Source organism: Aspergillus sclerotioniger (genome assembly GCF_003184525.1).
Source record: "Aspergillus sclerotioniger CBS 115572 chromosome Unknown BO94scaffold_38, whole genome shotgun sequence".
NCBI classification, from domain to species: domain Eukaryota; kingdom Fungi; phylum Ascomycota; class Eurotiomycetes; order Eurotiales; family Aspergillaceae; genus Aspergillus; species Aspergillus sclerotioniger.
Window position 1 is genome coordinate 236137 of NW_020291028.1, and position 25943 is coordinate 262079.

Consider the following 25943-nt stretch of genomic DNA (forward strand, 5'->3'; position numbering starts at 1 on the left):
CAGGATTTCTCTACTGACATGCTCGTGGTGCGAGTACCGAGCTCATCAACAGTAGTACGTGGCGTCTCTTACCATATCCTCCGTCGAGACATCTTATCCCGAATCGACATCAAGGCTCTGAAGGTATATGTATCGTCTCTGGACTCAACACTCCGTTGGAAGTTCTTCGGCCACACATCCTTGTACGTCAACTCCGTGAAAAGAGGCACATCTGTCTGGCAGATCGTTCCATTTGCAGGCAGTGTGCCATTGGTAAAGTAAGCCCGGATGGCCTTGGCGGTGCAGAGAGATGGCATGGATAGAGTAGTGTGCTGTCACCATCAATACGTTAGATATTGTATTTTGAAAATATTCAAAGGGAACTTACACCGTATCCGTTCTGTTCCAGTAAGACACTTCCCTCAAAGGTCGCGGTCAGGTTCTTCGCCGCGGCAAGGGGAGTGATTGGGTCGAAGGTGTTGCTGAGGATCAACACCGGGTTGGCTGTCTTAACATCGAAGCTTCCGGTGTAGTGCTCCTTGGCAAACATGTTCTTGTTCCACTGAGCGCATGTCATGTCGCTATTGGAATTGTCACTTGCGATCTTGCTCAGGGCTTGTCTGGCTCGAATGTACGGGAGTAGGTCCTCCATGGTGGCTGGCCGTGCTCTGTCGGAACATGTGACACCGGTGCCTGCCTCCTTGGCGGATGAAGTCAAAGACGCCGACTCGCCGTAGGACTTGATCGTCTCGTATACCTCGGAAAGTCCGAGGACTGTCGTGTTCCGGGCTTGTACATAGAGAATGAGCTCGGAGGTCAAGGGCCAGGAGCTTGGGAGGTAAAGCGCTTCGTAGATAGTGGATTTGACGTCGCTGTAAGTCACGACTCCACCGATTTCTGGAATGGCGATTGGATTGAACTTGAGCGTGTCGAGCATCATGTAGATCGCGGCTTCGAGGTTGGCAGCGTTCTCATAGTAGTTTGCTAGAGGGCAGAGGTCTGGGGCGGCCATGCAGCCCGTGCAGAAGCCCTCCAGAACCTTGTCGACGTCCACAACTTTTTGCGGGTTGCTGTTCAGATGGGAATGTTAGATTATTTCCAGACTAACGATCTGGAATGTGACTGGAGGACTGAGGAAGATATAAGGCACCACTTACTATCCATTGAGAACCTCTGCAGGGTTATCAATTCCGTCAAGTGCGACAAACCCCATTCTCTCCGGGAACATGGCGGCAAGGACAGCGCCGACTGTAGTGCCGTATGAGATTCCTAACATACCCCATTAATATGAAATAAATCTTGGCTGCATTGTAATATTTACCCCAGAAATTCAGCAAACCATCCTTTCCCTGGAGAGCATCAACGACCTGCATCGTGTCCCTCGCCGCAAAGCTCGTTCCGATGAGACTTCCAGTCTGGTTGTTCAGGGCATAACATGCTTGCGCGACATTTGCGCTCTGGGCCCATATTTCCCCCAAGGCTGTGTCGGACGCTCTGCCGTCCCCTGGAGCTTGAAGCGAGGCAAGTTCCCGGGAAGCAGAATCAGTGTAGCACGAAAACGGAAGAGTGTTTCCAACACCTCTGGAGGAAATTAGTATTGCATCGTGGCTCACGGGGGTCAAACACAAACCGAGGGTTAAATGCTATCAAGTCATTATGGCCTCCGAGGATACTAGGGAAATGTCGGTCAGCAGATGAATTGCATAACCCAGACTGCAGCTTACGCTTGGAATTCCTCTCCATATAACCCAAGGCCCTCAAACGCATTCTCGCCAGGCCCGCCAAAGTTGAATATAATCGGCTCTGCGACCGGCTTCTTGGTCGCCGGCCACTTGGCAAGATCGAGAGTCAGTGTTTTGTTGGAGCTCGAATCGGTGTAGTCCAACGGCACTTCTAGTGTCCCACAGATCAATGATCCGCTCGCGCTCATGTCTGTGGCATTGGTTAAGTTGCAAGGCCCTCTCCAATGGATCTTGCCTAGCTCTGCTTGCGCGAGTGCGGCAAGTGAAGCTACTGACAGCAGCTTGTTAGGGAGAGCAGACTGCCTCATGTTGGCAATGTGAGGACAATTTCGGGAAAGAAGGTAGAGTAAGGATGGCTTGCAAACACAGCGTAAGCCAAGCAGGTCCTCAAGCCTTTATATAGCACTCAGGAACACCCACACGCATTGTCTTGCAAGGCAGTGCTGTAATCTCCGAAGGTCAAATTTGATCGGTCGGAATCGTTGTGCTGGATGCGGCTGACTTGGCCCCCAAAGCGGGAGCCTCGTGTGCATCTTCATTTCCTGTTTAGGCGTGATATGCTGTCATGATTCCCAACGGGTTTCACTCAGCGCGGTGGCTGATGAGGCGCGGGAAGAAGATCATCCTTCCACTCCACAGCTGGAAGACGATGGATCATATTGGCACGGAACTGGTCCAATCACACAAAAGGGCCCCCACAGTTGATAGCCGAGCATCTCACCTACCCTAATAGGTTTAGTGCACTGCAAGGATCCATGCCCAGTGAGAACCAACTTTTGAATTTATGCCTGATTAATGCAGGGACCATCGGAATCAGACCCACCACTAAGTAGGAAACACCCGCCAAATCTCGGGGTACATACGATTTAATTAACTCGGCAACCTCCAATGAATGCGGTGATGAGCTCCTCCGCACTTGCCCGGTAAATCCCGCTACTTCTGACTCTCAATTCTGATGATTCCCGTTCGGGACGTGGGGTGGGGCCCCGGCCCAACTGTTGTTCCGGCTCCGGGGGGAATGTCCTCCCGACCTCCACCGGCACAACCATCTCCACATCTCTCCACTACTACCCATTACTATTCCTAGTCAGTCATTCTACTGTCTCCACTCCTCTTTCGGTGTGCGTTCCCTCACGATTAAGACACCGCATACAGCAATAATCTTCTGCAGTAGGGACCAACGGTGTCAGCGCTCCGCCTTGTTTCCTCACCCTGTTCGTTCTAGACGACCTTCGATCGAGATTGATATCATACGGATGGCTAGCACCAGAATGCCAGATTACAAAGTACTCTATTTGAAGGGGGTGGAAAAAGACGGCAAGCAGAAGAACTCCAACAGCAGGCAGAGGAACGCCAACGGCAGGCAGAGAGGGCAGACCAAGAAAGAGAGCGATCACGACAGACGACCTTCGCAGAGCTTATTCAATACTGTCACGACAATTTTTCCCGATCATTGAGAGCTAAACTGTTGCCTCGCTCGATAACAGAGAGGATACCGGCGCCCACTGGGAAATGCTGTCCATGGAAGCTTCTGCCCTGGACTGAGTGCGAATCCAGGCAGCACGAGATATATCGCTCGGTTTGTACCTATCTACAACTACCGGGGCAGTCTGCACCACATTTATTTTCGGCGCGTCGCGAGCTGGAATGGTTTGGTAGACGACTTAACAGTAGGGCAATAAGCACTGAAAGGGATTTGGAGAGACAACAGCGATTCGCTGTGGAGGATTTTGTTTACGACATCATCCACGAGCTCTGCAGTATCCCTGCTGCTCGAGAGGAATTTCGCTTGGGGGATGGAATCCGGTTTGAGAATCATGCTAACGCCCTCGATCAGGTTCAAGCTAATAAGTCTCAAACGGATCAATCGTTGGAATTCCAGCATTCTTTCCAACCGGATCAGTCTTGCATCCACCGTGTTGACGGCAACAGAAATACTCTTTTTACAGCAGTCGAGTACAAGCCGCCCCATAAGCTGTCTGTTGAGAATATTCGAGCGGGATTACGACCGATGAAGTTCTGGGAAGAGGTGGTCAGACCGGACTCTGTTCCCCTGAAGAAGAGCCATAAACTGACATACAATGCAGCCCGGCTAACCGGCTCGCTTTGGTCTAGGCGTATGATGTCATGATCTATGACGGGCTTGAGTACTCGTACCTGACTAATGGGTTTGTCTTGGTTTTTTTGTGGGTGCCGTATGATGCACCAGGCACCCTATACTATCACCTCTGTGAGCCCAACATAGAAGTGGACCAGGAGGATAACCCGGAATTTCTACTGCAGCCGCTCACAGCCATTGCCCGCGTGTTATGTTTATGCCTCATGGCTTTCCACTCAGAACACCGTAACCAGGGGTGGCGGAATACCGTAGAACACGAGCTGCCAAAGTTGAAGACAAGTTTCGATCACACACTTTCCCAGATCCCTATATCGGAATTGCGGCAGACGCCTCCGGACTCAGAATACGCCGTCTCAGAGCGTTCAATCTCCGAGCGCACCGTCTCGGATCTGCCGTCCTCGCCTCCTTCTCCGCGAGCTTCCAACACAAGTCGAATGGTCACCAGGTCTAGCTGCGCGCCGCCGAAATCTAAACCACACGACGATTCTCCGGATCCTGATGCAAATCCAGCTCCAAGAGGAAAGAAGCGTGGTTCCAGTGAGGTTACATCCTCTCTCTCGTCTTTATCCGCTAAAGACTCGGCACGCAAAGCAGGATCGTGACATACTCAGAGCAGCGGCCCAAGTGAACAGCGTACCACACAGTTTTGCACCCAGAAATGCCTACGTACGCTGCAGCGGGGCGGCCAGCTGGATGATAATTGCCCGAATGTCATGCTACACCGACAGGGAAGTAACATTAACGAACATCTTATCAACGCTGCCACACTGATCCAGCAACTCAAACAGCAATTAGATACAGATATCGACTCCAACTGCACACCTCTGGGGGGCTGTGGCGCATCCGGAGCGCCATTCAAGGTTACTTGCGCAGCGTACGGATATACTATGATCGGTAAGGGAACGACTTCCCGGCTTTGGGGCGAGGACTCGCGCGAAATAGAGGTGTACAATGTCCTCCGGCGAGCACAGGGATCTGCTGTTCCAGTCTTCCTGGGAGCAATTGATTTGGCCAAGTCCTACTTCCTACACGGCGCCGGCGTGATCCGCCACATGCTTATCATGGCCTGGGCAGGTGAGCTTATACATAAGCTTGAGCATGATAGGACGATCGCCCGTGAAATTGCAAGGTCTGAAAAGGAGATCCTCTCCATCGGAGTTTTGCATCAGGACCTTCGGTCGGACAATATTCTATGGAATGCTGAGCTCGGACGGGCTCTGATTATTGACTTTCATTGCTCTGTATTGAATTACGAAAAGACGGGCGAGATCACATAGGAAGTATCCGTGTGGAGCAGAGACGAATGAGACAAAGCGTCTTCGTGAAGCATCCAAATGATTTGAATCCATCCCTGCCTCCTGCTCCTCGGTTGTCTTGGCGGTGTACTGTTTTGCAAAGCTATAATAGTATGATCTGAAGTCAAACGTGAGGCGGGCCTATAATCAGGAACTGATTGCTGCTGTACCACGCACCTGAGAGAAGCGCCTACATAGCTAGCATCACACTTAGCGGGCTCCATTAGGCTAATAGAATACTAGGTCCTGGCCTGCGGGAAGCCCCCAGCCCGAGGCATTGCGAAGCGCCTTAGTAAGCAACATGCAACGCACTTTGACCGCATTTAAAGGGCTTCGTCGAGCGCATTTAAAGGGCTACTAAAGGCCTTCATCAAGCGCTACTAAAGGGCTCCGTCGAGCGCATCTAAAGGGCTCCGTCGAGCGCATCTAAAGGGCTCCGTCGAGCGCATCTAAAGGGCTCCGTCGAGCGCATCTAAAGGGCTCCGTCGAGCGCATCTAAAGGGCTCAGTCAAGCACGGCTCAGTCAAGCACTTAAAAACGCAGTACTTAATTCAGACCTACGGTCTGAATATAGACTGGGGGGCCTTCCCCCCCCCCCCCCCCCCCCTTAGAGAGAGTTACTCCCTCAAGCTTTTCCAACACAATATAGTCCAGAAAGCCACCAGGATCCAGCTGGTGGGGTCCTGGTTTGTATGTTTTGATGCAAAGTACTTTGGAGTACATGAACATTCGGTCTTTGTCAGTGCTACAAGTGCTTCAATTTCTTGTTGGGTTCGACCACAGATGTCCTTTTCTGGAGGCTGGATGAATGCTTGGGAGGAAGAAGGATCATCAGGACTGTTTAGAACCCTATGAATCGTTATCTAGGGCTACTCTATGAGGAAAAGAAGAATGTCTTACTGCATTCGGATTTTCATGATGGCTGGGGTTAAGCACCCGATTTTCTCACAAATGAAGATGCCGATAGATTCTGAGTAAAAGCGTGAATGTTCATAATCATCCTGTATAAAGATTGTCTCTTGCTCCTGTACTTTCTGGACTATCTCCCATGAGGCATCTGTGAAGTGTATGATTCGTTTAAGCCATGTGCTGTCAAACCAGCCCCTACCAAAATGTGTGGTCATGGCGAGCAACTTTGTGACAGTAGGTGAGATAGTAAGCAGGTGACAGGAGGGATGGTTGACGAGGATCCTACTTTATGGTGCTTCTGAAGTTAAGTACTATGGACCGGAATTACAGTCTTTCGGCGATCGTCGCGTTACACGCATATACATCAACAGACTTTCCGGTTTGTCCCTCTCTGGACTTCCGAACCATGCACGCACAGATCCAACAGACTGTTTGTATTCTACTACAGATTCCATGAGGGGTGGTAATTTAATTCAAAAACCGTATAAGCAGCTCAAGTGGGCTCACATTGTTACTAAAAATGAAGATCGTCTATGGAGTCCATCTCCTTCTCCGCTCAGGCAGCTTTATTCTAAATACTTTGATCGAGGTTGAACTATTGGTTTCCTGTCGGTAACTTTATGTATCTTTGGCTTCTGCCTTTTTTTTTCCCCCCATGAGAAAAGCTGGAGCTTGACTGAGTAGTCACCAGTGTTTGCCTGCTTTGATATGGGGGTCTTCGGGCCTACTTTGTTCCGGAGGAGGCAGGCGCCACTCGTCTTGGTTAGATCGTTGGTCTTTACCGCCTCCCGCTTCTGTTTGGTTCTTAAAATTCAATACTGTCTTGAATGGCTTCAAATCTGCAGTCTTACCTGTCGTCTTTGGTTACTTCCAACCTTTTCTGGATTGAATTTGAACGTCTACCTTCTTCCGCGGCTGTGTCGAAGTTCAGGCGCGAAGCCCGTTCGGACAATCTATTGTTCCGGTCCGACCCGGTCTCCCGTTTCACCGCGGAACCTGCAGTCTCGATCCCCAAGGATTTCCGCTCCACCTTGCCCGCTCAGAGGCTGACTGCTGATTCCTCTTTGAAATCCGCTGCCAGAGGATGGGGTCCGATATTGCGCTCCTGCACCGTTTGAGAGCTTCCAGTGGGGTCATACTCTCCAACTTTATGGGTGCGGCATTCCGGCGAGCCCGCGCGCCTTCCAGCTGGGCCATTGTGGGCCCTGTCTGGACCCGTATGAGATCTTCGATGGTTTGTTGTATGAGCCAATTCATTGGCAGAAAGTGGAGTTCAATATGAAATACGGCCGCAGCCATGCTTTTAAAAGACCCGGTGACCAGGATAGCCGCACGTTTTTGCATCCTGAAGACTCCGTCTCCACTCGTGCCCATTGCTTACCAGGTACCTGCTGGCCGGGCTATACCATGCTGAAATGCCAAAGAGCAACTGTGGGATTACCAACGCTTGATATACCTTGCGTATGCGCATGGAGAGGACTGACATCCTCCGCATTGAGCCCGCGATGCCGCGGGGGGCGCGCTTGACTTGATTACTACCTTAGCACTATGGTTATCGAACAAGAGGGTTTGATTAATCCAGAACCTCAGATATGGGGCGGATTCAGAGGGCTAGACTAGAGTTCCTCCGGTCGAGATGGGGACCACTACAAGGAGGCTATCATGGCACCCCTATTCGTCTGGGATCCTCCATGTACTGTCTGGCTCTGGCGGGGCTTTGTCGGGAATATTATGGTCAATCTTGGGGCATTGGGGTTTTTGAAATTAAATAATTCGAGCTTGTCGGGGGCGAACCTCGACGACTCCCGCCAGGACCACCGGTTTGCCCTACTCGGGGCTTTCTCGAGTAGCTGCTTGTTAGTAGCGTAGGTGCGCGAAATTGCGAAAATACAAACATCGCTGACCCAGCCAAAGGCCTCGGTCATTCCTAGGGGGTCGAAGGACCCACATCCTCTTGCTAGGGGGCGTTGAATAGAAGAAATAAGACCGCCAGGATGGGTGAGCCCTGCGGCATGCCGTCCGGAGTTTGAATGGGCGCGCTTATATAGTCCTGCACCTTGATCTGCGTGGTCCTGCCATTCAAGAAGGCCCCGTGGATCGGGGCAAAATGACCCAAGCGGTCTTTCTTGGTGTTATGCAGCAGGAGCATGCTGACGACCTATCCTTCTCCCCATTCGCTGTGCCCCGATCACGGAAGATACCCTGATCACGGATCATCCGGATTATGCGGTCTACTGAGGTCCCCTTCTGGCCACCATGGCGGTCCTGCCTTCTGTGATGTATATACATGCATACCCCCGCCCTTTAGCTATCAACCTCTCTCTCTGGGTATACGAGATGGTGGCTCCCGCGCGCAGGATTATGTATTCTATCTGAGCAAGGATTCGGAGGGTTTGGATGAGTCAGATCCTGCGGGCGAGACAGGAGCAGACTGCGTCGACTCGATGATGCGCTTTATTCAAGGCCTCTTAGTGAGCACTTTAGATTGTTCTTTCTCTATCTGCTCGCTTCGAGCTCCTTGTTGCATTGTTGCCGGACGGGGCACGCGATGTTGTCGGCCTTGTGGTTACCCTGGCAGTTAGTACACTGACTGGTATTGACCGGGCAGTAACCGAACCTGGTGGCGCGTTTTTTCGTGGAACACCTGTATGGACGGAAAGGTTGCTCTTGGAGCAGTGCAGGTGAACTTGATAAGATTGTTTTTAAAGGCCTTTAAGGCTTCGACGTGTTCTTCTCTTAATTGCTCCCCCCAGGAGAACAACTGTGAATCGGGTCCAAGTGGCTGCCAAGCCTTTCCAGCGTTGTACCGGTATGCTCGACTTACAAAGATTTCTCCCCGCCATTACTCGGACTACCAGCTTCATCTTCACTCTTCGCATTGCTATTACAGCGCCATTGCGGGCCCGCCTTCCCCTGCCCTGCCTATGCAAAGGGGACTTCCCCCCAACTCTCAGCTCTTCCTCTCATCTCTGTCATTCTTCCAACCACGACCGCCGCCACCTCGTTCACAATGGCCGAGATGACCGCCGCAACCGTTTTCACTGTCCCAGCCACTCTGGCCACCCTCGTCTTCCTTTCCCTCCGATACCAGGGCCACGTCAATGGCGATGATGTTATCACGGGCCTCAAAGCCACTGCGAAGGTCCTCGGGCATGTCTACACAATCTTGGAGGCTGGTAAAAAGATCATCACTGTGGTGATGGAGATTATCATCAGGGGTCAGGAGATAGCGGCTGTTGCTCAGGGGTAATGTCTGGTAAGCCACTATTTCTAATATCTGTTGGATGACTATCTACTGATGACATTTCAGCTCTTCGCCGTCGACCCTGGAGATTATATACTTTGGGGGTTGCCGCTGCTGGAAACACTGTGGCGGATGGGTTTTGGTTGGCAATGGGAGAAATGGGATCTGGATGAAGATACTGCACTAAATCAGGGGTCCAGTCTGCCTGTCTTCCCATCGGATATCATACCTGTAAGGCTCTGTTGTGGTTTATCCCCAGATTCGCGTGTGCGGCTTTAAAAAACCACACCTAGAAGAATCCGTCCATAACCACGCATCAGATTAGACAACAACCAACATTTTGGTTACCATGTAAAGTAACTGATCAGTCATTTACGTACATACTCATCATCTTACTCCTCGTATCTTATTACTTCTCTCATATATATATGTTCCTGTTGCTTGGTGGGCTTCTTTGCGTGTTTCCTTCAACGAGTGGTCGGGGTACCGATCCATCATCATCCGTAGTGTTTCACCTCACACCGGTAAGTCTTCATAGATGCGTGTGTTTAGTCACCGGCTCTGGTTCAGAACCAAATTCCATATGCGGAGGCTGTTTGTGCAGGTCTGTTCGTACAATCAACCCAGCAACGTAATATGCCTTACGAACCACATGTAATCAACCGGATCGAAACAGGGATGAGATGCCGAAGAACATCGAGAGGATGGAGACTTGGAAGCAACTGGCCGATCGGTCGCATGTCATCGGAAAATCAGTTGTTATGTTTTGCTGCGTTGTCTACTTCTTACTATGGGGGCGGTTTTAGGTTGCGTTGATCTCCTGCGAGATTGGGATACTATTGGGATACGGCGTTCTGGCCTCAATGTTCTTTGCTTCAACGGGAAGCGCCTACATAAGCAACGCACTTAGCGGGCTCCATTAGGCTAACAGAACATGATTTGAGTGACTGATGGTATATGGGTCAAGATAGTACATGATAGGAATATGTAGTGTATTTCTCAAATACTAGTGATTTCGCAAACCTATGCATGCGGTTGTTTCGGTTGATGTGACTTTTTGCAGCTGTGCGTATTGGAAATACCGTCGCAGTATATGTTTCGGGGTTTACGAGCCTGCTATCGATTATTTTCTTGATAATTTGCTGATACTGCTGCGTATTTAGTCTCATCCCTTGATATAGCAGTCGGTAAGCTTCTTCCAATCGTTCTTTTAGGCGCGGAGGTGACTGGATTATCCATTATTTTGGTCTGACTCGTGCTCGAGTGTGGAAATCCGGAAGTTTCCCATCGGGGGAGCCTTGTACGGTGGGCATTAGCGGCCATCGGGCAATAATGATTTGTGTTTACTGCCGGCAGAATGAGTAGGAAGTCTGATTGGATCCCGCGTAGCTTATCTAACATACCTATCTAACGTAACTAACGTATTCGGTAAGCGAGTGGCGGATGTAAGCGAGCGGCGGAACACGCGCATTTTGGCTCTGGTCAAAAACCTCACTCAATTCAACCACCAAATATGCCTCCAAAATCGCGTCAAAATCCAAGAAACTCAGCTGAGCAAGAGGGCAGGATTATACTAGCTATATCTGCTTTAAAGAATTCGCATATCTCTTCTATATGTCAAGCAGCACGCTCTTTTAATGTCTCTGAAACAACACTCCGCAGACGACTACGCGGTATAACTTCACGCTCAGAAACACGTGCCAATTCTCATAAAATGACTCAAAATGAGGAGGAATCGCTTGTACGATGGATTCTATCACTAATTCAACGTGGAGCCCCTCCCCGACCGTCTCACGTACGAGAAATGGCCAATATTCTTCTTGCTGCACGTGATACTACACCTATTCAAACAGTAGGAGAGAAATGGGTATACAACTTCATTCAACGACATGATAAACTAAAGACATGTTTCTCTCGACGATATGACTATCGGCGTGCTCAATGTGAGGATCCTAAAGTTATAAGAGAGTGGTTTGATCGTGTACAAATCACTATAATGCAACATGGGATTGTACCTGAAGATATCTACAACTTTGATGAGACTGGCTTTTCTATGGGCCTAGTAGCTACTGCTAAAGTAGTTACTAGAGCTGATTTCTATGGGAGAGCACCTCTCGTACAGCCAGGGAATCGGGAATGGGTAACCTCAATTGAGTGTATCAATGCCTCTGGTTGGATGCTTCCTCCCTGTATTATCTTCAAAGGGAAGGTTCATATACAGGGTTGGTATGAAGATTCAAAGCTCCCATGTAATAGCAGGATTGAAGTTAGCCCAAATGGCTGGACTAGTGATGAAATAAGTCTTCGCTGGCTTAAGAATCTCTTTATTCCTGCTACTACTGGCCATACAACTGGGAAATATCGTCTTCTAATTCTTGATGGCCATGGTAGTCATCTAACACCTCAATTTGACCAGATATGCAGTGAGAATAATATTATTCCTATCTGTATGCCTGCTCATTCTTCGCATCTACTGCAGCCTCTGGATGTTGGCTGTTTTTCACCATTAAAGCGTGCGTACGGACGCTTAGTGGAAACTAAGATACGTCTCGGGTTTAATCATATCGACAAGCTTGACTTCCTTGAAGCCTTCCCTCAGGCACGTACAGAGATCTACACTACCAGCAATATCTGCAGTGGTTTCTCTGCTACTGGCCTAGTTCCATATAACCCAGAGCGAGTGCTCAGTCAGTTGAATATTCAACTAAGAACTCCTACACCACCAGGCAGTCCGTCAACTAATTCAGTGCCTAAGACACCCTATACCATCAGACAGCTCGAAAAGCAGGCATCTAGAGTAAGAAGAATGCTTCAACGGCGCGTACAGGAAGGCTCTCAAAGCCCTACCTCTTCGTTAGAGGTTCGATTGGACAAGATTATCAAAAGCAATGAAATTGCTTTAAGTGAGGCAGTTCTTATGCGTCAAGAAATTCGTGATTTACGAGCTGTAAGTGAGAAGCAGCTTCAAAAGAGAAAGAAGTCTACTAAGCAGTTCACTACTGCAGAGGGCTTTTCTATCCAAGAGGGCCAGAAGCGAATTCTACAGGAGAATCAGGGCTTTGAAGCTCAAGATACTGTATCTAGGGATCCAGGGCTTCCTGCAGTTGGACCTCGCGTACGCACGCCACCGCAGTGTTCTAATTGTCATATTCGGGGGCATACTAGGGTTAGATGTCCTAATCCATCTAGTAATTAGTTTTTCTATAGAAATGCAATTGTTTTATTGATAAAGGTGCTTGAATCTTAACTAGTTGTGGAAATCGGGTGGTGTTCCGCCGCTCGCGTCTTAGCTCCAGTCAAAAACCTCACTCAATTCAACCACCAGCCATGCCTCCAAAAGCGCGTCAAAATGCTAGAAATCAAGCTGAGCAGGAAGGGAGGATTTTATTAGCAATTTCAGCTATTAAGAATAAAGATTGTCCATCTATTCGTCAAGCAGCACGATCTTATGCTATTCCTGAATCTACCCTACGTACAAGGCTCCGTGGAGCAACCTTTCGAGCAGAAACACGCGCCAACTCTCATAAACTGACTCAAAATGAAGAGGAATCGCTTATACGATGGATACTATCACTTATTCAACGTGGAGCACCTCCCCGACCGTCTCATGTACGAGAAATGGCTAATGTTCTTCTTGCTGCCCGTGATACTACACCTATTCAATCAGTTGGAGAGAAATGGGTCTACAACTTCGTCCAAAGGCATGATGAATTAAAGACATGCTTCTCTCGACGATATGACTATCGGCGTGCTCAATGTGAAGATCCTAAGGTTATTAGGGAGTGGTTTGACCGTGTACAAATCACTATAATGCAGCATGGGATTGTACCTGAAGATATCTACAACTTTGACGAGACTGGCTTTGCTATGGGTCTAGTAGCTACTGCTCGAGTAATTACTAGAGCTGACTACTATGGAAGGACACCTCTCGTACAGCCAGGGAATCGGGAATGGGTTACTTCTATTGAGTGTATTAGTGCCTCTGGATGGGCCCTTCCACCATGCATTATCTTCAAAGGGCAGGTCCATATAGAAAGCTGGTATCAGAGCGATCTACCACATGACTGGAGGATTGAAGTTAGTCCAAATGGCTGGACTAGTGATGAAATAAGCCTTCGCTGGCTTCAAAACCTCTTTCTTCCTGCTACTACTGGCCGTACAACTGGGAAATATCGTCTCCTAGTTCTTGATGGCCATGGCAGTCATTTAACACCTCAATTCGACCAGATATGCAGTGAGAATAATGTTATTCCTATCTGTATGCCTGCTCATTCTTCGCATCTACTGCAACCTCTGGATGTTGGCTGCTTTTCACCATTAAAGCGTGCATATGGACACTTAGTGGAGAAGAGAATGCGCCTTGGATTTAATCATATCGATAAGCTTGACTTCCTTAAGGATTTCCCTGAGGCTCGTACAGCAACCTATACTACTAGCAATATCTGCAGTGGTTTTTCTGCTACTGGGCTAGTTCCATATGACCCAGAGCAAGTGCTCAGTCAGTTGAATATTCAACTAAGGACCCCAACACCACCAGGCAGTCAGTCAACTCATTCAGTGCCTAAGACACCCTACACCACCAGACAGCTCGAAAAGCAGGCATCTATAGTGAGAAGAAAGCTCCAAAGACGTGTACAAGAGCAGGAAGGCTCCCAAAGCCCTACCTCTTCTTTAGAGGTACGGCTGGACAAGATTATCAAATGCAGTGAATTAGCCCTAAATGAGGCAGCTCTTGCGCGTCAAGAAATTCGTGATTTACGAGCTGCAAATGAGACGCAGCTTCAAAAGAGAAAGAATTCTACTAAGCAACTTACTGCTACAGAGGGTCTTTCTATTCAGGAGGGCCAGAAGCGATTTCAGCAGGAGAATCAGGTCTTTGAAGCTCAAGATACTCTACCTAGGGATCCAGAGCTTTCTACAGTTGGGCCCCGTGTACGCGCTCCGCCGCAGTGTTCTAATTGTCATATTCGGGGGCATACTAGGGTTAGATGTCCTAATCCACCTAGTAATTAGTTTTATATAGAAATGCAATTGGTTGGTTGGTAAAAAGGTGCTTGAATCTCACCTAGTCATGGAAATCGGGTGGAGGTGCGCAGCTCGCTTACATGCGCAGCTCGCTTACCGAATACGTTACATGAAGCTGTACGTACATCATTGGATGACTTGCTTGGCTTCGCCATACAGATGGCTACTAGTCCTGAGCACCACGAAGAGGTGCAAGTCTTGCCCAGGGTGTTGTATACAGGTATCCCGTACAACTGGGGTGCAGTAGATCAAGGAAACAGTTTAAATTATACGTACCTAGAGAATGATGGGGTCATTCTCGTCCCCATCCTCCTCGATGAGGATGGGCTGGTTGATGTTTTGTCCTTCTACATCCTCAATGAGGATAGGATCACGTACAGTTCCCCCTGGCAGGCCCCTGTCTTGTGCAGCAGAGTCTGTACCATCCGTAAGTCCCGTCCAAACCTCATCCCGTACGGAGCAACGTGATGCCTGATCCGACCATTTGCAGTTGGCGCATGCTCCGCCCCATGCGCCTGGTAAATGGCGACATGAGGCAAAAGTCTTCGTACCCGGCTGAGCGTGGCAACTCGAACACGGGACAGGCGGACGACTTCCACGGGATTGAATGAGGCAGGCATTAATGTACGAGGGTCGGCGGGACTCAAGCTGATGAGCTGTAATCCGGCCACGTCGGAACTCAACATCTTGGCCAGGCATGGCAGCCACCTCCCTCTGTACATTGGTAAAGACGTACGGTCCCATCAACTCTGGTGTCCCCGTAGGGAGCACTGGATTCTGACCAGGGGGAAGCTGTTCGTACATACGGACGAAGTATTCCTCCATATTGCGGAGGGGGCGGGAGGCGCGGCGGCGGCCGGAGGTGGTGTTAGCGGGCAGGCTGTACAGTATCATGATATGTAGTTAGATAATGTACATAGACACGTCTGTATAGGTCAGGGAAGAAAGAAAAGAAGCTCAGCTATTTGATTTTGATCATCTAAGACGTACGCAGACATGGTGGTGGTGGTGGTGGACGTGTTAGTAGAAGGCAGAGGTGGAAGATAGAAATTACTTAGTAGAACTAAACTAACACTGTATTCACTGTTTTGACTGCTTGAACCCCATTTTGTACGTACAGAGGCCTCACCACTGTGGACCTTACTCTGCCTGCCTAGCCTGCCGTACGAACCCATGATCCTGCTATCTAGTAGAGTAGTGTGTAATCAGAGACCTGATGGCCCATACTCAGCCGCCCGATTCTTGTCATCCTCCCTGATCACATATCTCTTTCTCGTACGATGAGGTGGAGAGGGAGACTGGGGTAGTGGACGCTTTAGAGAAGCATCAAAAGCCTCTATCTCAGCATCCAGAGTATCAAGATCGTCCTGATCTTCTCGTACGGTTGATCCCTCTTGTACAACTGACTCCTCCTCTTCAATGATCTTCTTTTTGATCTTCTTCTCCTTCTTGATCTTGGTCTCTGCCTCATCTGTAGTAGAGGAAGGTATTGTACGGCGCTGAATGATCACATAGACCTGGTATGATCCCTGGTTGCTTGTGAACCATTTCTTCATGAAGTCCAGGATCTTCACACTGCCTCTGGCTGTTGGAGACAGAAAGACCGGTTGCTTCCGTACGATCCCTGTTGATAGACGGAACTGATCATCAAATCTGCGTACGTACGTACAGCCAGTCATTGAGGAAAGCAGCTCATCTCGGAGGAAGTCATCGAGGTCATGAAGTACATGGTTATGGATATAGGTCTGTACCTATTCTGTAGAATAATAAGATCCGCATCGTACGAGTGTTAAGAATAGGAAGTCAAACCTAGCAGAGTACATGTAGTAACTGGAATATCATCCTCTGATTCCCCTTCCTGTACGTTGTACAGGTAGAAATGAATAATAATCTTAAGACTGGCTGGCTCTTTTGAAGTCTTCTTGCGCAGGAGGGCATTCTGGCGGACATTCTCTCCCCCAAATATTGCCGTACGAGGAGCAACACCAGATGACGAGGCAGTCTGTACGTACAAGCCAGACTGTACAGATTGCAAAAGTTGTGATTCAGGCGATACAGTAAGATCAACATGAGGAGTCCGCCTAGGTAAAGGATTGACTGCCTGGCAGGTCGGACACTGCTGATAATGAGCAGGATGAGGTCGGCCAGTAGCAGAACAGTAGTTGGTCCAGGGAAGAGCCATTTTGTATGAGAGATGCCTTGTACGAGCAATGCCTTGTACGAGAGATGTTGATTTTCCATTCTGTACGGGGAAGAACAGGATCTTAAGACTTCAAATCCAATAAGCGGTGAAGTAAGAAGAATATACATGCATCTCGTACAGCCATCACGGATAGCTACGCCGATCCCTGTTGCTCAATCCAATCAAAAGCCCCGGTTGGCGCCTCGGATAGTGCCAGACCAGGCTTGGCGCCTGATAACATGTGAGCTATCACCCGCTCCCGTAAGCCAAGGTAGATCGTACGAAAAGGGGCTTCCGCTTCATCCGGACGTACTGGTGGTGGCTTTTCAGGGTCAAAGCCCAGCCCCAGCAGGATTCCCTGGCACCATTCCAAAGTCTCTGCAGGTAGATACTCAGCCATATCCCAGCCTCGTACGGGGTTCCTTAGCCGTTGAAGAAACTCTTCGTGTACGAGAAGATCATGGTTGATTGTATGTTCTGGATGATAATAATTCATGAACGGCCGACCAGAGATAACATATGGCCTTTCTCGTTGCTTCCGGATAGTGTGTTGGTTCCAGGTGTGTACGTATGACGAGACCTGCGTCCGAAGAATAGGCATGTAGACTGCGTACAAAGCAATCTGATCTGGAATCATATCTTTAGAGAAATCTCCTACTTCAATCAAGACCTTGAAGTAGTTCTATACTAGTTAGTATGAATATATTCGAGGATTGGTCCGTACGTACGTGATATCGAAAAAGTAATGATTTACTTAGCTGTGCCCACCAAGCCTCAATTCTCTGGTTTGCAGTACTGGATCCAAAGATATAACACTCTGTTGCCTCAATCCCTGGCTCGTACGCTCTTCGAAGATAGCAGTGGGCTTTAGCAAGCAAAGATGTCTCTGATCCATGGTCTGAACAGATCTTATTACAAATAATCTTCCGTTCATGTACGGCATCAAGATATTGCCGTACAATACTGACTGATGTACGAGTATCAATGCCAACATAGACCCAGATGATGTAGCGAGAGTACGCGTCAATGGCTGCATAGATTTGGATACCGTACGGCTCTAGCTTCATATAACCACCCACGGACCAGATATGATCTGGACCTGGGACCATGTACGAGCCACGACTTCGCTGCATGTCATTCTTCCGTTGTTGTATAGCCTCGGGTGCAATCGTACGGTAGATATTATGTAGCCGTCGTCTGGAGATAGAAAGACCTCAGTTAGCAAGATATCCATGTACGACTGCTCTCTGTACAGACCTTGGGATAATAAGACGTTCACCACGCATATGAGCAAATAAAAACTCTCGTCCGTAGCCTTGGATAGTCCCTTCATTGTATGCTTCAAGCAGATGCTTTGTAGCTATATCCTCCTGGAGTTGACGCTCACTAGAATCATCTGTTCGTCGTACGAGGCCTTGCTCCGTACGAATCCGTCGAGTGTTCGTGCAGAGACTGTATAGCCTTCATCCCGTACAGTACGTAGAATCTCTGCATCAGAGAGACATCGCTCAAAGAACAACACCTTGATCCGATCATGTAGAGAAGAATTAGTGGTGGCCGTACGATCACGCTTGCTGATTCCCCAACCGCTTAAGCGACTCTTGATTGTACGCTCACGGACTCGTACGTGGTATTTGGCTTTAATAGTGGAAGCAATATCGCTTGTAGATTGATCCTGATAGAACAGATTGATAATTTCAGCCTTGTACGGCTCAAGGTCAATGGTTGGACGTACCATGATCAACACCATGATTAACTGTACGCAGAGTAATGATAAGCATCATATAGCGGTGAGGTCAGCGGTGAGCGTACTTCCAACACAAAAAATCATTATTGCCTGATGGCCGCTAATGCCCGCCGTAGCCTTGCCGGGGGGCGGGCCGGAATCGAAGATCCTCCGGTTCCGGCTAGCTGATCGGAGAAGTTCTAGGCGCTTCGCCGACGTCCGAAGGTGCTGGCTTGGCGGGTGGTGTCAGTTGATTCGGCCAGACTCCAGCCGCGGGCCCCGCCCATCACCTGACTGCATGACGCGAAGCGCACCCGCGGCAGACTTTTTCTCCCCCCTGATTTCCACTTTCCCGTCCACAACTCCACGTCATCCAGTATTTCACTTTCCGGTCCCGCTCACTCCATCCAGCCATCCATTCTTCGTTTCCTCTCTACCACTCTACCTCCCTCCCTCCCCTCCCTCCCCCATCCCCATCAATTGATGACACCCCCCCGTGCCATCATCGGATTCCCCTCCATCCGGTCCCTTCCTCCATCTGGCCTACGGTATTGGTCCTATTGGAGTCCCTCACCATGCGGTGGCGGCTGCCTGGCGCCCGGTCGACCCTCCCTGCCAGTGTCGCCCTACTCCTGCTCCCCGTTCTTGTTACTCCGCAGCAGTGGCATGAACGGCAGCATGACCTCGCTTCCACCGTTTCCGTTCCGCTCCGACCGACCGGTTTCACTTCCGGCATCGATTCCCCTCCCTCCTTCAACGTGAAATCCAACGATGCGAGCGCCCTAGCAACCCTGGCTCTGGCGGGCTCTGGCCGCGCCGTTCGAGCCCCTCCTGCCCAGGTCAGCAGCTCTTCTGCTGGCCTGGATCCGCAGCTGCACGCGCGGTCCTTGCAGGATTGGGAGGTTGAGGACTTTGTCCTGCTGGCGACCGTCGATGGTTCCATTCACGCACGCGACCGCAAGACCGGCACGGCCCTTTGGGCCCTCGAGGTCCCGAGCAGCCCCATGGTTGAGAGCATCTACCATCGGGCCAATCGCTCCAGTTTCGACCGTACACAACCAGAGGATGACTTTATCTGGATCGTCGAGCCGAGCCAGGGGGGAAGCCTCTACATCTACAGCTCCGGGCCGGATACCGGCCTCCAAAAATTGGGATTGACAGTGAAGGAGTTGGTCGACGAAACGCCGTACTCAGGAAATGACCCCGCCGTGACTTACACCGCTCGAAAAGAGACGACCCTTTATACCATCGATGCTCGCACAGGAACCATCCTACGGGTGTTCAGCTCCAGGGGTCCCATCCCCTCAGGCCCAGAGTGTCGAAAGGTCGATGGCCTGGGTGTAGATATGGAGGACTGTGAATCCCCCTCTGGCACTCTAGTCCTCGGTCGAGTTGAATACACAGTGGCCATCCAAAATACCGAAACCGGAGATCCGATCTGCACGCTCAAATACTCAGAATGGACAGCCAACAACCGTGATATAGATCTTCAGAGCCAGTATATTCGTACAATGGATGAAAGCCATATATACAGCATGCATGACGGTGTGGTTCTGGGCTTTGATCATTCTCGAATGGACCGACCACGATACACCCAGCGATTCTCGAGCCCTGTGGTCCGCGTCTTCGATGTTGCTCGCCCTATCGGTGTTGACTCATCCACCCAGCCTACTCATCTCATCGTGCTCTCTCAACCTTTACAGCCCCCTGACCCCGATTATGGTTCGCTCGACGATCGTGACGACCGAGTATTCATCGATTGTACTGAGGGAGGTGGCTGGTATGCGATGTCGGAGGAGACATATCCGCTTGTTACTGGAAGGGCCAAGATGGCCCAATGCTATGAGAAAGACTACCTCCGCCATGGTCAGCCGCTGACAAGTTTGAACATGAGGCAACAACAAGATGCATTGGCCGGTGTACATTCTCTGAATAGCCCTCGAATCATCCGTCGTCATATCCCCAGTATTTCCGGCTCTTCTTCTGTCGATCCAGCTGATGACACGCCTCGGGAGTTGATATACAGTTCGTCGGACCTGGCCCTTCCCCCTGCTCTACGACACAGCACCATCATTCGCAAGGGCTGGGATAATGCCGTTGACATTTTCGTGACACTCATACTGCTCTTTTTTGGCACTTTCATATGGTTCAATTCGCATCACATTCAGGAACTTGCCAAGCAGAAGCTGGATCTGAAAAATATCATGGCATCGTATGGCCAGCCACCTCTGTCTACCCCATCGACTCCGATTGTGGAAGGCCCTCACCTGAACCGCGACATTGGCCCTAACCACTCCCTAGCAAACATGACCATCGACGTCAATGTTGCAGAAGAGCAGCACCAGGCTCGTGATACAACGCCAAGGCCCAAGAAATCCCAGAACTCCCTTGCCCCCGACACAACCCCACGAGTACGCATCCGGGAACCATCAGAAGCCCCAGACGCTGACGACGATATCGACGACCTCAACCTGCAGGATGGCGATAAACCGAAGAAAAAGGCTCGCCGTGGCCGTCGTGGTGGGAAGAACCACAGACGAGGCAAGAAGCCTGGCGACAGTGAATCCAGAGACCCCGTTGATCGCGTTGCTGATGAAGTCACTCACCAACCTCCGTCTCGCCTGGAACCTGGTGTACAATTAACTCGCACTGTGTCGCATGAGATCCTGGAGATGGATGGCGTTGTTCAAATTGGTCGTCTGAGGGTATTCACCGACCGTGTTCTCGGTCATGGAAGTCATGGAACTGTGGTGTACCAGGGCTCATTTGATGGGCGAGACGTGGCCGTCAAGCGCATGCTGGTGGAATTTTACGATATCGCATCCCATGAAGTCGGTCTGTTGCAAGAGAGTGACGACCACGGTAATGTCATCCGGTATTACTGCCGGGAGCAGGCAGCTGGTTTCCTTTATATCGCTCTGGAGTTGTGCCCAGCCTCGTTGCAGGATGTCGTTGAACGTCCTTCAGATTTTCCCCTGTTGGTTCAAGGTGGCTTGAATATGCCTGACGTTCTGCGCCAAATCATGGCGGGTGTTCGGTACCTCCATTCGCTGAAGATTGTGCACCGCGATCTGAAGCCACAGAACATTCTGGCGGCAATGCCTCGGGGACGTACGGGTTCCGGCTCTTTACGGCTGTTGATCTCGGATTTCGGCTTGTGCAAGAAACTTGAGGATAATCAAAGCTCATTCCGCGCAACCACGGCACACGCAGCTGGTACCTCCGGTTGGCGGGCTCCCGAGTTGCTGGTCGACGATGACATGAGCCCGGCCATGCAGGGCAGTGAGTCGCAGCACACGGAATCATCTGAACCCGCCGTCGTGGACCCTCAGACGAACCGGCGAGCAACCCGGGCCATCGACATCTTCTCTCTGGGCTGTGTTTTCTACTATGTTCTCACGCGAGGCTGCCATCCCTTTGACAAGAATGGCAAGTTCATGCGCGAGGCCAATATCGTCAAGGGCAACTACAACCTCGATGAGCTGCAGCGTCTGGGCGATTACGCCTACGAGGCCGAAGACCTGATTCAGTCGATGTTGTCGCTGGATCCTCGGAAACGGCCCGATGCGAGCGCCGTTCTGACACACCCGTTCTTCTGGCCTCCATCCGATCGTCTTAGTTTCCTTTGCGACGTCTCGGATCACTTTGAATTTGAACCACGGGACCCTCCGTCCGACGCCCTGCTGACACTCGAGTCGGTGGCCCAGCGGGTGATGGGCCCGGACATGGACTTCCTGCGACTGCTCCCCCGCGACTTCAAGGACAACCTCGGAAAGCAGCGCAAGTACACCGGATCGAAGATGCTAGACTTGCTACGAGCCCTGCGGAACAAACGCAACCATTACAATGATATGCCCGAGCATCTCAAAGCCCATATCGGGGGGTTGCCTGAGGGGTACCTCAATTTCTGGACCGTCCGTTTCCCGAGTCTCTTGATGAGCTGCCACTCGGTCATTGTGGAACTGCGCCTGACCCGGACGGATCGGTTCAAGCGCTATTTCACTGCAACTGATTAGGTACTGGACAGCTGTGAGCCATTTCCGTGTATATATGATGTATGTAGATGTTGAGACGGCCGTTTAATATACAAACTTCTGGGTGCTACCATGGAGAACTCCAAGTTGGGAAGTCCGGAGAAGACGAACCAGGTAAGTGGAGCGAAGCACACAATGCAAGCATAACTATGTAAACATATGGCAAGCGGTGTCATGCGTGATCCGTCGAGTCACGTCTTATTCTATTAATGTAATGGAACCCACTAACTATAATACTAGCGTTGAAGTAAGAATACCCCAAATGTCGTAGTGTGACTACGTGATTTTCCTGCGAACGATCCTCTTGGCTGCAGAACTCCCCGCCTGTCATGTAACCCCAATCACATGACCCTCCGCGGCCTCGGGAAGCTCCATATCTCCCCACGCGTCTCCCCACGCGTCTCCCCACGCGTCTCTCCACGCGTCTCTCCACGCGTCTCTTCCGTGTCGCTCTCCGTCTCCGTGTTGTATTGCCAGGGGCAGGCACTCCTCCTTCACGCAACCATGTCTAACATGATATCTTCAACCTTTGTCCCTAGACTCTCGCGCAGTGACACAATCTGGCGTCGCCCATGACCCAGAGATGGGGTCTCTAGATAGCCCCAGGAGTCCCTTGCATGTTCTTTCTTTCGCTTAGCTCGAACCCCTGGCTGCCAAGAAGTTAGTCCTCAGACATTTATATATGGAGCCCAGCCACTACATGCCCCGTGCAGGAGATTTTCAGACTAGCACCCAGCACACCACCGGCAAGAAATTCAGGCCTTGTGCTGGCATCAAGACACACCCTGCTATCTTGCCTGCGCAGGTCTGGAAACGACGGCCCCCGTGCGAAACAGCCTCGATGGATTAAATACAGCACAGGCCACCGCAAGCTACCGCAACCGACACCGAATAAACGACCCAAGACACACGCTCCGTCGTCCAAGAAACGCAAAGCAAAATGCCGCGCAAGGGAAAGGGCAGCAGGTGGCGAGGGGAGCCGGGGGTTGGGACACAGAAGCAGACCACTTTGGAGGCACCGAGACCTTGTCCCAATCCTCCGACGCAACCAAGACCTCCACCCCGGGACCAGACGGAGTAGCTGCAACCAAGCAGAGTCTACGGATTCTGCAGTATAACGTGGAACAATCGCTCGATAACGCCATGATACCACTCCTAGGAGACGAACGAATCCTTGGCTATGACGTTATCGCGATCCAGGAGCCATGGGTCTGTCCCTACGCGGACACCACGTACTTTCCCACAGAAGTTACCAGGCACTTCAACCTAGTCTGAGTCCAAATGAAAAGGCCAGCGAAGCCCAAGATCTGCACGTTTGTGCGGCATGGCCTCGAGTACGGACTGGCATACTACAGCCAACACGTTCTGACAATATACTTAGTCACCGCGGACCGGGTCAGGATCTTTATACACAACGTCTACAACCCCCCTCAGACGGAAGGAAACGAAGGTGTCAAGGACATGATCGAGGCGATACGGAAGGCGGAAAGCTTCGCAGGGGAAAAGAGACACATTATTGTCGGCGAGCTCAACATCTATGGCCCCCTGTGGAGCGTCCCAGGGTACGTCAGGGCCCCGTACAACGAACAACACTCCGAAGTGTTGAAAAGCATCATCGAGCAAACGAGTTTAGTCCTCGAGACCCTCAAAGAGTTTATCACAAGACCGGCAATCGCGTGCAGCAACAACGAAAGGCCACCCCAACAGATACCGGATGGAGTGTCGCCCCCAGGCGCGTCCCGAAGCACCACGGGCTGGGGCCCCGATAGAGAGACCATCTGCCCCAATCTAGGGACCTTGTTGAACCTCTGCTGCACCTGCTGGGACCTACAGCATCAGGTCCGCCACGTCCGCGTCGTGGAACAACTGCCCGGTATCTCAGACCACAAGCCAGTGGAAACGGAGATCAACATAGCACTTCCCATTGTACAGTCCGTGCCTAAGCGCAACTGCAAAGCCCTAGGCCTGGGGAAGCTCGGGCAGTCGGCCAAGCAAGGACTAGTCGCACGAGACCGCGACGTCAGCACCTTGGACACCGACGACAAGGCGATAAAACTGATGGGGGTTCTCAGCGAGGCCATCGACGCACCTACCCCCCGGTCGCGGCCGACAGTTGTGTCGCGATCTGACCTCCCTCCCGCATGCCGCGAGCTCAAGAAGATTGCTAGACGGGCACGGCGAGAAATCACTAAGTAGCAAGCCAAGTATCACCTGAAGGCACCCAAAGAGATGCGCACTGCGTATTACAAGAAGCAGAAGATAGCGCGCAAGTCCATTCAGAGGTTCAACTTAACCAAAGTCAAATCAAATCCTATCAACCTAATGGAGCCCGCTATATGTGAAGCTAGCTGTGTAGACACTTCCTGTTAAAGCAAGAATATGAATACAGATTGCCAGTCAAAGCTTCTAGATCTCAACTCTCGTAATATCAAGCAACACAAAAGCTACACGTATTGGGACAAGTTGATAATATGCACCCAATCAGCCAGGCCTGGTGTCTTCATCCCCTTTAACCTCTTATTTCTGGATCCAGTCTGGTCGCTCTGTATGATTTGGCATACTGACGTGTTCCAATACCTCTGTTCGAGCCATATCTGAAAAGTAGCGAGGTCTCGCAACTTATGAAGAGAGGACATTGGGGAGTTGTTTCGGAGGGACATGATCTTGCAGTGCCTTGTTGCTTTTGATGCAGAAGATCTTACAGAGCATGATCTATCAGACATACTCTGGGCCTTGACTCCGTACTCTGTAGAGAATTATGAACCTGGCAGCCTGAGGCATAGATTATTTCTGGCCTCAGGCACAAATTTATGAATGGCGGTGGATTTCTGCATGTTTGGAAGGCGGCTATTCCTCATACAATAGGCAGCGAGTCGAAACTTGGAAAATTGTGCGGATAGATTCTGCGAGGACGGAGTACCTATTGCTGGGATAGAGGCCTCGATTAGAGGGAGAACCTCCAGACAGATAATTGGAGAGGGTTTGTCTGTGGAGGAGTAAAGAACAACACGCCGCGTAGATGGTGTTGGCGTTGTGGTGGGCTTCCCGGTCGGAGCTGGAATAAGGGCTGAGCCGAAGCCCCGATGGGTGGTTACCATGGCCCACGGTGCCCACGGTTACGGTAACTCCATAGTCCATGGAGAAGTGTGGGGATCGAAGTGGGGTTAAGTATACTCCCATCTATAGCTCTTACAACTCTGACTGCACGGGCAGTGTCACTTGATGGCAATGAAGTACGAACTTTTGACAATCATTCTGCTGCGATGTGATTGGACAACAGCCAGCCATCGGAACAACCTGCATGCCGCCTACGCCTCAGGTGTCTAGGGCATCTGTGATGTGGGCCCTACATTAGCGAAGGGACATAAATAGAGTTACGCGGAAGATCCCTCCTCCCAAACCACAAGTCATCTCCTATAGTCACTAGCGTACAAGCCATGCCCGTTAGTACAGTCTTTCCGGAGACTGGTGTCACCACTGATACTCTTCGATTCTTTCAGTAACCCTGACGTGAAACTACACTAAACTGCTTTTAGAAAACGGGTCGGAATATTTCTTCCCCGTGTATGTTTCGTAATTTATCTATGGTATCGTTACACAATTTTGCATCACGTACCATGACTAACTAGGGTCCATGAGTCATCCAACTTCGCAGGCTTACATGTTTACCAAAACTCTGAACATCCAG

At 50.5% G+C, this 25943-nt stretch overlaps 9 protein-coding genes across 9 annotated transcripts; 2 read left to right on the forward strand and 7 right to left on the reverse strand.

The window, feature by feature from the left end:
- Positions 1-68: 68 nt before the first annotated feature.
- Positions 69-1909, reverse strand: BO94DRAFT_590186 (alpha/beta hydrolase; the record flags this gene model as incomplete). The annotated part of the gene is made up of 6 exons (XM_025616001.1): positions 69-311; positions 368-1049; positions 1137-1248; positions 1301-1560; positions 1610-1651; positions 1704-1909. 6 exons carry the CDS (start codon positions 1907-1909, stop codon positions 69-71), a joined length of 1545 nt encoding a protein of 514 aa, XP_025462768.1.
- Positions 1910-2992: 1083 nt separating this feature from the next.
- On the forward strand, positions 2993-5117 carry BO94DRAFT_560537 (uncharacterized protein; the record flags this gene model as incomplete). Its single annotated transcript, XM_025614159.1, has 5 exons — positions 2993-3025; positions 3061-3300; positions 3331-3768; positions 3837-4438; positions 4466-5117. 5 exons carry the CDS (start codon positions 2993-2995, stop codon positions 5115-5117), a joined length of 1965 nt encoding a protein of 654 aa, XP_025462769.1.
- Positions 5118-6815: 1698 nt separating this feature from the next.
- On the reverse strand, positions 6816-7554 carry BO94DRAFT_267583 (uncharacterized protein). The gene is made up of 2 exons (XM_025606537.1): positions 6896-7554; positions 6816-6838 (listed from the first exon to the last, which is right to left on the reverse strand). The coding sequence occupies exon 1, from the start codon at positions 7416-7418 to the stop codon at positions 7029-7031; it is 390 nt and encodes a 129-aa protein (XP_025462770.1). The 5' UTR covers positions 7419-7554; the 3' UTR covers positions 6816-6838; positions 6896-7028.
- On the reverse strand, positions 7555-8080 carry BO94DRAFT_267582 (uncharacterized protein). Its single transcript, XM_025606536.1, has one exon. It carries the CDS (start codon positions 7967-7969, stop codon positions 7691-7693), a length of 279 nt encoding a protein of 92 aa, XP_025462771.1. The 5' UTR covers positions 7970-8080; the 3' UTR covers positions 7555-7690.
- Positions 8081-9205: 1125 nt separating this feature from the next.
- Positions 9206-9690, reverse strand: BO94DRAFT_267579 (uncharacterized protein). Its single transcript, XM_025606535.1, has one exon. The coding sequence runs from the start codon at positions 9503-9505 to the stop codon at positions 9257-9259; it is 249 nt and encodes an 82-aa protein (XP_025462772.1). The 5' UTR covers positions 9506-9690; the 3' UTR covers positions 9206-9256.
- A 4899-nt stretch (positions 9691-14589) lies between these two features.
- On the reverse strand, positions 14590-15012 carry BO94DRAFT_477085 (DUF3716 domain-containing protein; the record flags this gene model as incomplete). Its single annotated transcript, XM_025608627.1, has 1 exon — positions 14590-15012. The coding sequence occupies one exon, from the start codon at positions 15010-15012 to the stop codon at positions 14590-14592; it is 423 nt and encodes a 140-aa protein (XP_025462773.1).
- Positions 15013-15518: 506 nt separating this feature from the next.
- On the reverse strand, positions 15519-15992 carry BO94DRAFT_590190 (uncharacterized protein; the record flags this gene model as incomplete). Its single annotated transcript, XM_025616002.1, has 1 exon — positions 15519-15992. The coding sequence occupies one exon, from the start codon at positions 15990-15992 to the stop codon at positions 15519-15521; it is 474 nt and encodes a 157-aa protein (XP_025462774.1).
- A 657-nt stretch (positions 15993-16649) lies between these two features.
- Positions 16650-18245, reverse strand: BO94DRAFT_560538 (uncharacterized protein; the record flags this gene model as incomplete). Its single annotated transcript, XM_025614160.1, has 4 exons — positions 16650-17177; positions 17224-17692; positions 17753-17913; positions 17949-18245. 4 exons carry the CDS (start codon positions 18243-18245, stop codon positions 16650-16652), a joined length of 1455 nt encoding a protein of 484 aa, XP_025462775.1.
- A 352-nt stretch (positions 18246-18597) lies between these two features.
- ireA (bifunctional endoribonuclease/protein kinase IRE1) lies at positions 18598-22477 on the forward strand. Its single transcript, XM_025612764.1, has one exon. It carries the CDS (start codon positions 18797-18799, stop codon positions 22235-22237), a length of 3441 nt encoding a protein of 1146 aa, XP_025462776.1. The 5' UTR covers positions 18598-18796; the 3' UTR covers positions 22238-22477.
- Positions 22478-25943: the final 3466 nt, after the last annotated feature.